The sequence below is a fragment of the Anolis carolinensis genome, chromosome 5 (assembly GCF_035594765.1).
Source record: "Anolis carolinensis isolate JA03-04 chromosome 5, rAnoCar3.1.pri, whole genome shotgun sequence".
NCBI lineage: Eukaryota > Metazoa > Chordata > Lepidosauria > Squamata > Dactyloidae > Anolis > Anolis carolinensis.
In genome coordinates, this window is record NC_085845.1 from 189,446,632 (window position 1) to 189,460,924 (window position 14,293).

General features: G+C 39.6%; 1 protein-coding gene across 4 annotated transcripts in view; it reads left to right on the forward strand.

Moving 5' to 3' along the window:
* ptpro (protein tyrosine phosphatase receptor type O) overlaps positions 1-14,293 on the forward strand; it is a 132,571-nt gene that overhangs the window by 55,890 nt on the left and 62,388 nt on the right. For all 4 annotated transcript variants that reach the window (XM_008118630.2, XM_008118631.2, XM_062983132.1 and 1 more), the window contains exon 2: positions 12,870-13,146. In XM_008118630.2, the coding sequence (XP_008116837.2) occupies positions 12,870-13,146 (277 nt within the window). The remainder of the gene's footprint in view (positions 1-12,869; positions 13,147-14,293) is intronic.

A 14,293-nucleotide genomic window follows, 5' to 3' on the forward strand; every position in this document is an offset into this window, starting at 1 on the left:
ACCTGGTTTGGTGTTATGTAAGCAGAATGTTGGACTAGGCAGCTCTCTGAACTGTTTTAGAATGGCTCTTCTTTGATACTTGTCCCCTCTCAAGAGTCGTTCCCTTATACTTTCTGTGCTCAAGGCTTTGATCCAGAAAGGAAATGGGGAACAGAGGAGAAAAAGAGGGAGAAAGCCACTGCATAGGGTTTAGGAATGATTCATCATCCATTTTTCTTCTCCCAACAGGGACGTCTAATTATGTCTGCCATTCAGGTCTTCAGCCCCTCACCTTCCCAAAACCCCTGGTTGACAGCTTTAGCCCCCCAACGCTTAGCACATTTCATTTGATTCAGTTTGTTTGATTGATTGCATTGCCATCCTCCATTATGCAAAATACAACAGCAACTCAGCAATGCAGAGTGAGGTAAAGAATACATGTAGTGCTCCAAGCAGCAATTAATGATTCCAATTTATGGAACAAAGAGAAGGCGATGGGCAATTCAGTTTAAGATTGCAGTTAGTGGGACATGGTGTGTTGACTCTAACTTGCATAGCTTGTGGCACACAGCCTCCCAGATGAAGCCTGGCTAAGGGCTTGATCCCGCCCTATTTTTGTAAACCCAACAACAGCAAGCATGGTGAACTAAATTGAGGACAATCACTATACACAAATAATAGTCTGCTTTCTTCAGTTTGTGTCAGCCAACATCAGAGTGTTTAAGGGTAGAGTTGGTAAATCTGTTTTTGGTTCCTCTTGAATTCCCTTTTTCCCCATTCTTACATTTGGTTAATTTTGTACTTTAAGAATCCTTTCTCAAAGTTCTGCATGACAACGTGCACATTTTGTGTGCCTTCCACATAATAACTGTTTTGGTACATAGTTTTGGTTAGCATGGGGCCCCTGGTGGCACAGTGTGTTAAAGCGCTGAGCCGTGAACTTGCAGACCAAATGGTCCCAGGTTCAAATCCCAGGAGCAGAATGAGCACCCGCTGTCAGCCCCAGCTCCTGCCAACCTAGCAGTTCAAAAACATGCCAATGTGAGTAGATCAATAGATACTGCTCCGGTGGGAAGGTAACGGCGCTCCATGCAGTCATGCCGGCCACATGACCTGGAGATGTCTATGGACAATGCCGGCTCTTCGGCTTAGAAATGGAGATGAGCAGCAACCCTCAGAGTCCCTCACGACTGGACTTAACGTCAGGGGAAACCTTTACCTTTACCTTTGCTTAGCATGCACATTTTGTGCATGAAATGTTTCTATGAGAAAACATTTTTAAAAAACCACTAGTACATTCATTTTTGTGTGTGCTTTCACCTAAAACACACATATTTGTAATCTGCTTTTGATTTTATGTAAGCAAGCTTCTGGCCATTAGCTGGTAGTAATGGAAATTTTTTTAATGGGGTATTTTAAGTCTTTCCTTTATCTGGTATGTTTAAATGCCCTTATACTGTTTTAATTTGGTGCTGATTTATTTAATTGTTTTTAACTGCAGAGATTTTAATGATATTCTGGTTTAATTTTACTGTGATTTTATACTGGAAGAAAAATGGGATATAAGTTAAATTAAAGAATTGGAGTGCTTCATTGTGGAATTTGGAAAAGTGTACAATCACTGAGTTTTAGTTCTCATATTGGCTGAAAAGTGGCACGTTGGATTCATTTGCATTTTATTGTGAACCAAATAAATCCCTTCCCATCCTATTTGAGAATTGTATCATAAATTCATGAGAGCCAGTGTGGTGCAGCAATTTGAAGATTGGGTTAGGATTCTGGGAGACCAGGATTCAAATTCCTATTTGGCCATGGAAACCCACTGGGTAATCTTGGTCACGTCACATTCCCTCAGTCCCAGAGGAAAGCCACAACATACCTCTCCTGAATAAATATTGCCAAGAAACTACTGTGATAGGGCTGCCTCAGAGTGCCATAAGTAAAAAAATAACCGAAAGGCATGCAGCAACAACATCATATGTGCAGTGCTCTGTTCCTTGCCTTGCATTACAATCTCTATGGATTTTGTTCACAGGTACATTTCTTTCTCTGTGAATAGCTGGGTTTTTTAGTCATATTTCTAATTGAATTGACTACCACAGACAGAACACAGTAGCAAAGTAAGCATTTCAAATCCACAATCAGTTCCCTGCTGAGTGGGGTGGAGAGTGGCCATTCCTTATAGACAGTCAGGGAGGGAGAGCATGAACTGATTTCTCTTTTTTCATTCCCTGTTAGAGTCCCTGCAAACTTTAAATCACTAGGGTTTTCCTGCAAATTTCAAAGCCAATCTTCTCGCATTTCTGCTTTGTGAACCATTAAATTGCCTTTAACTTGCATGTGTTCATATTTCTGCAGTGCAGCCCAGAGTTTTGCTACTGGAATTAATTCTTGTTGCTTGGTGCATTGATCCATATTTACTATTTGTTCAGGTTCATTCTCTCTCCCTCTTTTACCCTGGATTTTGTTTTTTAAAGGCACATTCAAACAGACGGCAGGAACATCAGTGGTGAAGTTGGGTAGTTGCCATTTTGAATTTAGTGGATTATTCATGATTTTGATTTAAAATGTTCTCTTTGGGATCCTGTAGGTCCTCCAGTGTGACTCCATGGTCAAATTCCTAGACATATGTTCTCTCAAGTAAAAAAATATCAGCAAATTCTTTATTTGTGGTTTTTCACATTCATGGAGGTCCTGTGTCCCTAACCCCAGGGAATATGAAGGACTTACTGTATCTGGGAGGTATTAGCATTGGTACAATACGTGCTGTGTGGAGAAGCAAATTCAGTTTACTTCACTGAGAATGAGGGAAAAATACAAGTTTTACAGTTTTACACGTACTTGGAATTGTTCCTACAAAGGGGAGTACAAGGTGGGATGGGGAAAATGGGAACTGGAAGAAGCTCTTGAGAATCATAGCATGGGGACCAATTACTGGCAGGGGATCCAAGAGATGATGTAAGAATTACATTCCATTTCTAAAAACAATCCCCTATCTGTATGATGAATTTTTACATTTACTTGCTCAGTTTGTAAAATATTCTGTTATGACAGCTTGTTTCTGCTTGTTACACTGAGCAGTGTGAATGTGCATTTAGATGACATCTACAAATGGTTACACTTGATTTGTACCCAAACACTAGAAATGCATTTAATCTAGGCATAATTCACGAATGTAGCAGTGCCCAAGTTGAATGAAAGCTTCTATAACTCAGTGAATTGATAAACTCATATTAACTTTATATAGTGTAACACCTGTAAAATTCCTGGATTCCGACTTTTTTGTCCTTTAGAAGATGCCACTGGGGAATCAGAAAGAAATCTTTGCTTGAGGCAATTCTGAGGAAGAATGGAAAAATCTGAAGGGAAAAGGAAGGTCTTTGTAGAGTAGCTGCAATAATTTTATGTGTAATGATTTTTAAAATATGCACATCATAGAAATGTAGAGTTGGAAGAGACCACAAGGGCCACCCAGTCCAACATTTTCTGCATTTGCTCTTTCTTAACTGAGAAATAAGAAAGAGTTCTGTTACATGTTCTTTCAGATGAAGAAATACCTTTTAAGAAAGAGTACTTGCATGAAATGTTGGACTGGATATTGAGTTATCTATATACTTATCTATATCTATATACTTATTAAGTATATAGATCAGCAATCTGTGTACGTCGTACAATGTATGCCTGAACTATTCAAGCTACAAATCAAAATCATCATGCACTGAAAATGAATGTGCAAAGAACCTAGCAGTTTCCAAAAGTTTGTATAACTCTTTTCTTCTTCTTTCTGTCCTAACATAAAGATCACACTCATAGCCAGTTCTGAAACTAGGGATGGGTTCTCTGTCCTTGGTGCTGAAATGCCTAATCCATTTCATTGCATGAAAGAACAACTAGAGGTCACATCATGGAGTGAGGAACAGTGGTTGGAGGTTGCGCACACAGAAAATGTTGATAACACTAATTGTACTGAAGAGCATAAATAATAGTTGCTGTACTAATCTTATACTGTTAAACAACTGTTTGTTGCTCACAGGGAACAAGTCTTGAAGAAAGCCATCCTCTCTAGATGTTATGGACTATAGCTCTTGTCAGTCATATTAGTGTTTCCAAGAGTCAGGGATATTAGAAATTGTAATTAAAGGCAACTGAGTTTAGCTTACTTAGAGAGACAGCAAAGGAGCTATGTTATGGGCTCACATACATGTCTATGCATGTGTTTATGTGTTGTTACTGCTTTTGTTTTTATTAGTTCTTGTTTTTATTGGCTAATGTTTAATTTTTTTTAATTGTGCATGTTTTTGTCTATTGCTGCTACTGCTACTGCTACTGTTTTTATTCGGGCTTGGCCCCATGTAAGCCGCCCTGAGTCCCCTTTGGGGAGATAGAGGCGGGGTATAAAAATAAAGTTATTATTATTGTTGTGTATAATGGCCATCAAGTTGACCTCCTGCAAAGAATCATTATGGTTACCCTATGAATGAGAGATCTCCATGTCTGCTGTTATCAACAAATCTTGCAGATTCAGGCTTTCTTGATTGAGTTTCCATCTGGAATATAACATTTCTCTTTTCCGAAACCTTCTCCCTTACCAAGCATTATTTTCCTTTTAAAAATATATTCATTTCTTCTCAGGATACATCCAAAATAGTCAAAGTTGAGTCATCTTTACTTATAAGGAGAATTCAGGCTTGATTTTCTCTTGGACCAACCTTTTTGCTAGTCTAAGTTATCTGTAAAACTTTCTCTAGCACCATATTTCAAATGAGTTGATTCTCTTCCTATCAGTTTTCTTCACTGTCCAACCTTCATAACGATACATTGAAATCAGAAATATGGGCATAGACAATCCTGATGTTAGTATTCAGTGTGTATTTATAAGATTGTGCTGTTTCCATGCTTCAGGAGAAGGAAGATAATGGTCACACCTACATATGCATGAGCTCACAGTTTTCAATTGGAAATAGCACTTGAGAATTGTTCTATGGGGACCAATTTCACAGTGGTAAGGTGATCCATAGGTGATGTAATCTGTCTTTCCTATTTATATCATGCTGTGTTTTGAATAAGGCTTGTGGGGGGGTAGGAGGATTTCTAATCAAATCGTTTAATTCATCTTGTTCCTATTTGTATATTTATGTGTACTTTCTCACTAGGGAACATCTCCACTTAAATTGCCAATGTCTCATAAGAAGCCGAGTGGGTGGGCACATATGGTGCTGGTAGCCTGGGCATATGGATTAGTCTCGTTCCTTGGCTGATCTGGGTTTGCAGATTTATAGATTTTCTTTTCTTAATTGCCTGAATCAAGGCTTGACATTTGTATAATGCATTTCAAGCATCGAAAGCAATCTTTGTGTATTTCTATCATAATGCTCGACAGTGGCCTTGGAAAACAGAGCTACGTTAGTGTTTCAACAATGCATATTTGATGAGAGAGGGGTCTGAAGCAATATCAGCCTGTGTCTCTTAACTCAGGGTGCCCGCAGGAGGAAAAAAAGTCTGGAATTACTGAGACTTTCCAATTCTTTTTTTTCTTGGCTGTGCCTGTTTACATGAAAGTTGCATCCACAAACAAGTACATACACATATATTTCATTTCAGAAATTAAATTTCAGGGTTAATTTAAACTGACCTGATGAGAGGGAATGCAAATTCCATGGCAATGCTGTGGGCTAGTAAGAAATTCTCGGTGATGAAGAAAACATCTTAAAAATCAAATCAAAAGTATAGGTACAAAACCCACAACTTCCAGGGTTTTTTTATTTAAAAAAAGATCTAACTAAAGACAGCACCTGTTAACTAGTAGAGCAAGTGAGATTTGAACTGGGAGCTTCTTAGATGCCTAAGCCAATACACATCAGCTTCATTTCATTAGCACAAATATTGTGGCACCCATTGGCTTTAATTCTGTTTTTTTTTCTCCCAACTGGAATAGACCAATTGAATAGCTAGGACACTTGTATGTTTATTCATCATTGCCCCTGGTGGCACAGTGGGCTAAACCCTTGTGCCGGCAGGACTGCTGACTTGAAGATTGGGTTGCTCACCTGAAGGTTGCCGGTTTGAATCCAACCTGGGGAGAGCAAGGATGAGCTCTCTCTATCTGCTCCAGCTCCATTTGGAGAAATGAGAGAAGCCTACCACAAGGAAGGTAAAAACATCAGAACAACTGGGTGTCCCCTGGACAACGTCCTTGCAGACAGTCAATTATCTCACACCAGAAGTGATTTGCAGTTTCTCAAGTCGTTCCTGACATGGAAAAAAACCAGTAGTTGCTGTTGGCATGCTTTATTTGGGCAGCTTTCTGTCCCTGTCGACACCTTATTCCATACTATGCACATTGAGAGAACCCACTGTATTTTTTAGTTGACCAGTTAATAGAAACTTATGAAACAGCTTGGTTAAAAAGTTACACAACTATAAACGGCCATTGTCAGAACTAGTTTGGTGACAGGTTACCAGCTTTGAACAGGATGAAATAACAGGTGCTGTTTGTGATGCTCTTTCCATTTTCCAGAGATGCATTTTCCAAAGAAAGCATCTCTGTGTAGACGAACCATCTAAACAGTATTCCCACAGGAGTATATCGAAGTTACCGTGTATCAGGATGGACAGCGTCAGTATAGTAAATACACATTTCATTACCTCTGCTCAGCTTTCTCCTGGATCTAATTTGCCAAGTCACAGCTGGAGAGACTGTTTCCCACCTCTAGGGAAATTTGGCAGTATGTGGGCCTTCTAGACACAATGATTGCATGCATCCGCCTTGATGCCTTATTATGACAAATTTGCACTGCATCGAATCCCTCTGAAAAGCTGAGAGCACACAAAGCCCCTTTATGTTTGTGGCTTCTTTGCATTGTTTCCCTGCAAAAAGCACATCTTGAAGTTGAGTATTGAGAGTTTGGCCTAGGAAACATTTGACAGCATGTGGTGGGGAAGAAGCAAAAAGAGACAGAGAAACATTGATGGAGATGCAGCTGGGTATGGCCATGTCTCCCTGAATCCTTTAGCCAAAATGGTCAGTTGGAAAGAGGCCGAATACATGAGGAAGGGGAAGGCAAAATAGGCAAGGTGTAATGTAGTTCTTACCAAAGCTCCTCTCTTTGTATTCATACTCAGAAGTAACATTGCTGAGGCAGCCATCCAAGATCACAAAGACCATATCAAGTGTATGCATTTCTACTCAGGAATAAGTCTTAATGTAATAGGTTCCCAGAACTCAGTTCCCTACAGCCCAAATGCAGGCATTAAGTACTTTTGCCTTTAGTAGGAGGTAAGAGCTAGAAAAGCCGTTTATTGGATGGAGAATCTGTGCAAGCTTGAGGTTTCATAAAATAATAGGATCATAAAGTCGGAAGAGACCACAAGGGCCATTCAGCTGAATCCTTTGCCATGGAGTAAATTGCCATAATTAAAAAGCAGTTTCAGTCATCGTTGTTACTCCAGTGGTAGAACTCTGGGATTATTCAGTTGCCAAATTTATTTTAAAAGAAGAAAGAGACAAGAATATAGTTCCTCCCGCTGTTGCTGTTCTATTGTTAGAGTGGTATCCCACCTCTTCTTCAGCCATTAAAGAGCACATCATGTTAATGTGAAGATATAATTAAACTATCAGTACAATTAAAAGTGTGCCTAGTTAAAAAACTCAAGAAATATAAACAATATCATGCAATATTAAAGGACCTTTTGGTTGCCAAACATGTTTTCACCTTTTTAAGGAAGGATAGTAGGAAGAGCACTGGTCTAGCTTCTCTAGGAATTGAGTTCAAAGCCAATAAAAGGATCCTGTCTCTCATATTCATACTGAATGTACCTGTGAGGGTTGTGGGATAGACAAAAGGACCTCCCCAGAAGTCTCATATGTGGATTTCCTGGAACTTATAGGACCTAATAGATTATAGGTTATCACCAGCAGTTTTCATTGTGTCAACGAACAGGCTGATCACCACTGGACATGTTGCAACAGGGAAATAGTATGTGGTAATGAAATATTTGTGACCCACAGTGTTTGCTGACTTATTTCCTTTGTGTGTGTGTGGGAGAGGGAAGGAGAGGGTGTGGGGAATTGCATGGCTAGAGGAACATCTTCTCTGACTCTTTCTAGGGAGCAGAATAACTTCTGATACAAGCACCACAGGGCTGAAGCATTTGAAGTTGCTCTCCTGCAGACTATCAAAGGCCAAAGCATTTCCAAGGAAGTGAAAATAATCACCTGATGCTGACTTTTTACAGCAGCAGGACTTCAGAAGCTAACCATCACTGTCATCAATTAAATGTGAAAGAATAAAAAACTGGAACCTTCAAACATTTTTCCTTTTCATAATGGTCATTGCTCCTTGCAATTCCTACAGATGTGTCAGTTTCCTTTGCACCAGATACTTGCCATTAGACAACATAAAAGGGCACTCTCTTTTCTGAAGAAGCCACACACACAGAGAAATGTGCTCAATGCAGTGAACTGGGGTGGGAAAGTATTTCTTAAAAACTTATTCCACTTGAGCTAGAGGATTGGATTGAATGAAGAAGACTGAGGGTTTACAGTAAAAGATAACTTTCAATGTTGTGCAAGATGTATTTCTAATCCTTGTCAGAAATGGCTCAGATGTCAGTGGGGTGGTGAATCTACTCCTGTGTTCATTTCATAGCAGCTTGGATACTTCTTTTGAAGTTTACACTACGGTGCAAAAACCTCAAGGATATTAATTAATTTTTTAAAGTTACTTATATTAAAGGTAACCATCTGCTGTTTCATTGATCAAGCAGTTAGACTAATTGATTCAAAAACAGATTAACTAAAGACATACCCTGTGATTTGCTGGGCAGCAAGTATTTATTATTAAATTAATATATGTGTTATAAAATTGCATATGGTAAGTGGAATCATTTTAAATAATAATAATAAATCTTTATTTGTACCCCACTACCATCATCTGGGGAGACTCGTGGTGGCTCACAGAAGCACTTTAGTGCCGCGTATAAACCACAGTACACAAGTACACAGTATAAATATATGATACAAGTATAAAAACAACAATACACATAAAATCCCAGTAAAACTGTAAAAATTATAAAATTTCCTAAAATGCAGTAGAACCTGCAAATAAGCTGTCTATGTGCAATAACAAAGTGTGGAGTGGCACAATCGTTGGGTTGTCGGGCTGGCCAGATTGCACAGTCTCAAAGGCCTGTCTGAATAGCCATCTTTTAAAACTCACCCAAAAGACCTGAAGAAAGGGGGCTAGTCTAATTTCTTTAGGTAGGATATTCCAGAGCTGGGGAGCCACTACCGAGAAGACCCTCTCTCTTGTCCCCACAAACTGTATTTGAGATGGTGGTGGGATTGATAGAAGTGTCTACCCATCAGATCTCAATGTCTGTGCCGGTTCATAGAAGGAGATGCAGTCTCAAATATAGGTTGGACCCAAAGCGTATAGGGCTTTATAGGTAATCACCTGCACTTTGAATTGGGCCTGGAAACTTGTCGGAGGCCAGTGGAGCTGCTTTAGGAGGGGTGTGTTAAGCTTCATAAAGCTCGCCCCAGTTAGTAATCTGGCTGCCGCCCTTTGCACTAACAGCAGTTTCCGAGTTGTCTTCAAAGGCAGCCCCACATAGAGTGCATTACAGTAATCCATTCTGGATGTAACTAAGGCATGTACCTCTGTGGTCAAGTCAGGCTTTTTGAAGTATGGTTGCAGCTGGCACATAAGTTTTAACTGTGTAAAGGCCCTCCTGGCCACCACCAACACCTGAGCGTCAAGCGTCAGCAATGAATACAAAAGGACCCCCAGTCTGCGGACCTGTGTCCTCAGGGGGAGTGTAAATGCATCGAGAACAAGTTGCCACCCTATATCCCGACTGACTGGGATGACCTCTATCTTGGCTGGATTAAGTCTCCGCTTGTTGGCCCTCATTCAGTCCATCACAGCTGCCAGGCACTGGCTTAGGATCTGGGGAGCTTCCTTGATATTAGGTGGGAAAGAGTTGTGTGCCATCTGCATAGAGGTAGCACCCAACTCACAAACTCCGGATGACCTCACCCAGCAGTTTCATATAGATATTGAAAAGCATGGGGAAAGGAATGGAGCCTTTCAGGACCCCACAGGTCAATGGCCAGGGATCCAAGCAGGTGTCCCCCAGCATCACCATCTGGGTATGATCCTCCAAGAAGCAGCAGAGCCACTGTAACACAGTGCCCCCAAGACCCATTCCTGAGAGCCGACCCAGAAGGATACCATGGTCGATAGTATCGAAATGCATTCCTTCCTGTGTGGCAAAGCAGAGGAATGATTCTTCTATATAGTAATTTTTGTGATTAGAGTTTACCATCTCAAAATAGAGTGTTATTATCTTCAGAACTGTTCTTTTTTGTATGCAAATATATGCAGACAGAAGCAAAAAACAAAAACCCACATTCAACTAAAATTTGCTAAGCTTCCATTACTTGAATCACAGCTTGGGAGTGCTCTTGGATCAATCTCTCCAAATGTCAGCCCAGGTAGATGCAGTCAGGAGTACTTACTATCAGCTTTGACTGATATTCTATTTGCACCTCTTCCTTGATTTGGAGGACCTGAAGATGGTACTGCATGCACTGGTAACTTCAAGGTTGGACTTCTGCAATGCACTACCCTTCTACCCCTGTACCAAGTTCGGAAACTCCAGCTGGTTCAAAATACGGCAGCCAGACTGCTTATGTGAACATCTAGGAATGAGCATCCACTGGATGCCAGTTGGTTTCTGGGCAAAGTATAAATTGCTAGTTTTGACCTTTAAAGCCCTACTTGGCTTGGGTCCAGATTACCTAAAGGATTATCTTCTCCCACCACCCAAAGGACCTTTGTGAAATGACCTGCTGGAAGAACTCTGACAGCCAAATGAGCTGTCAGAATTTAAAAACCATGTAAAGACCTATCTCTTCTGGCAGGCCTATCCAGGCAGTCTTTAAGCATGAATTTTAAATGTGTGTCCTTTGTTTAATCTCTGTTTTGTTTATTTTAATATGTATTTGATGGAGATACGTTTTGGTGTGTAGCTTTTATTGAGGTGCACTTTAATATGTGTATTTGCAGTTTTTATGTGTTTTAATCTGTAACCCACCTCGAGCCATGAGGAGAGGTGGGTAAGAAATAAAATTATTATTATAGTATTATTATTACTTAAGAGATAATTAATAATTATCTGTGGACCCACGGAATGCCTCTTGTGAGGCATAGATGCCAGGGATTCAATCTTTCTCCCTCATAGAAGGGTGTCCAATATTGCTCTTTTTAAAATCTGGGACACTAGGTTCCAGTCAGTGCTGGAAGGGTAAGGAACAAAAGAAGTATGATAGCTAGAATTAGTTTTTTTACTTATAAAGTATTAGGGTTGGGGATATTTCTTGGTTTTTCTGTCTTGCAGTTGAATTTTTCAAATCCTGATTTTTGAAAATTCCAAATATACAGCATTGTGAGTGCTTGGGGGTGCTTTTATATATCATGTGACAGTGAGGTGTAGTGGTTTCCTGGTTTGGTTGGGAGTCATTTGTCCATAGAAACCCAGTGAGTGGTCTTAGACAAGTTATACTTTCTCAGTCTTAGAGGAGGGCAATGTCAAGCAATATCCCTATGAAAACATCATGCCAAGAAAACCTTGTGACAGAGGTTTCTACTTTAAGTCAGAAACATGTGAAGGCAACACAAGAAACTAAAATTATCCTTGTCTGTACCAGTCATGTTTGACAGGTAGAGCTACTCCCTTCAGGGAAAGGAGTGTGTTGTATTTGCTGGCTGTCCAGGTATTAAACATGAAAAACCTCTCAGAAAAAAGAAGTGGCACTTTTAATTCAGCACTAACATTGTTGGATACACTGTGACTCAAAGCTAGAGATGTAAGGATTAAGCATAAAGTAGGTCTTTCCCATCGTTGACCCCCCCACACACACACACACCTTACATTCATTCCATCTAGACTGCATTATAAAATATGTGAATTAAAAGCAAACTGAAAATTTACTATACATAGATTGCATCCCATCCCATCCCAGGTTGAGCACTACTGTTTATCTGACCCATCCATCCATCCTATCTTCATAAGTGGAATTAAATCTCGTCTAGGTGAACTCTATCTTCTACTTTCCTCAGGGAGCAAAGTATCTTGGGCTAGTCCTTGCTGAGAACATCAGAAGGACAATAAGCTAAGGCAGTGGTTCTCAATCTGGGGTCCCCAGATGTTTTTGGCTTACAACTCGCAAGAAATCCTAGCCAGTTTACCAGCTGTTAAGATTTCTGGGAGTTGAAGACCAACAACATCTGGGGACCCCAGGTTGAGAACCACTGTGCTAAAGACTAATTCATATGCTAATACGTAAGCCAGTATGCAAAGGGATCTTGTAGTACCTCAGAGAAGGAAATTGATGGCATATGTTTCGTAATTAGCTTTTTCAGTGGACAAACATTTTGTCAGTGTTTTGGATATTGCTGGAAGTGCCATAAGAACATCTTGCAAAGCTTCCAACACACCTTATAGAGCTTTCTACACATCTGTGAGTTGTCTGTTTCCTCCAGGATATAGCAAAGGTGGTTAGGATCAAGAGCTTGGGAAAACTAGCTGTTTTAAAATTATGGCTTTCGGACTTCCATGGACTTCCATGGCCAATTCTGGTAAAGTCTTGAGAAAACAAAGGGATTAGAATCCTCCAGATGGATTGCCACCATGGCTTAAGGATTCTGGGAGATGGTATTCTTCTGTATAATTCCTCTTTTCTTTGCATCTCACCATGATTAAATCTTCATAACCCTCATATTCAGAATAACCAATAAAGACCTCTGTTCATCTGGTAGCATTCAATATTGGAGAACTACATTTGACTAATTGCCTTTCTTTCTTTTTTTTTTAATGATTTGCAGAATGTGACTCCTTTCCAAGTTGCTGTGCGAGATGACAACTGCATTGTCATTTCCCTTGAAGCTGCTGATGTGGTGAGCTCACTCTCGTCGGTATATGTTGTGAAGATCACCGGTGAATCCAAGAACTATTTTTTCCAGTTTGATGAATTCAACAGCACTTTACCCGCTCCTGTGGTTTTCAATGCCACCTACCATGGCCTTTATTACATAGTGACTCTAATGGTGGTGAGCGCAAATATGGTTTCCAAGCCAACTCGATCAATCACTGTGTTAACTAGTAAGTATTTTCTATTTTTTATGTAATGCGGTTAGTTTGTCTGTGCCTTTTTTCATAAGAAATTAACTGCGTATTCATAATGATGCCAAATTAGCATCTCAAGCTGAAAAGAGCTATAAAGAAAAAGAAAAATCACAGCATGCCTACCTGAGAGACTGAAATGCCAGTGAATTCAGCACTGGCTTGATTGTCAGTCTTGCTTCTTTTTTTAACTCAGGCTGTCCACCTTCTCTTAGTGATTTGCTTGTCCTCACTCCTTTAAAAGCTGTGTTTAGGGAGGTGGACGTTTCTTGGTGCGCTTATGTATAACAGATAACATCATGCATTTTGGCTAATGCTTCAACACTGCAAAATCAGATGAAGATTATAATGATGACAGCAACAATAATGGCAATGATTGCTATTTTTCTGCTATGCCTATCACTCAAAAGCAAAAAAAAAATCTGTTTTTAATTGGGCATGGGATCTTGTTCAGAATGCCCCTATTGCTTTAAAAGTACTGTTTATCATGATTAAATGAATACATGTAATTATTAATATAATGTATGCAAGGTATGTTGGAATAATAATAATAATAGTAATAATAGTAATAATTCCATAATGTATTGTTCCATATTTCCTTTCACGTTTGTTTGTGTTCTTCAATTGTTGTTAATTGCTGTCACATTGACTTTGACTGATGGTGGCCCTATGAGCTTCAGTGGACCACGTATGCTAGGAAATGGGATGAGGGTACTTCCATATTTCATCCATTTTTAGTATCATCATTCATGATAATCACCTAGATGGCTTGACTAATTATGACCATCCTTTTGTGATGGTTTTCCTGCATAGCAGATGGTAGGTGCTTAATGTTTTCCTTTTTGTCCTGTCCTATCTTTATTTTATTTTATGATTATTTTAATATGGTTAATATTTAATTCTATTTTAATGTTTGTGTATTTTAGGTTTAAAATTGTATTGCATTTGGTTTTGCTGTTAGCCACTGTGAGTCTCTTTTGTAGAGAGAGAAAGCAAATAAATATCTCAGAAGACTCTTCATGGTACTGAGCATCAACATGAAACTGTGGGATTGGGATATTATCTAAAGATTTGGAATTCACTGTCAGCAGTATGTCGACAGTGAGCAGACTTATTTATCTTTTCC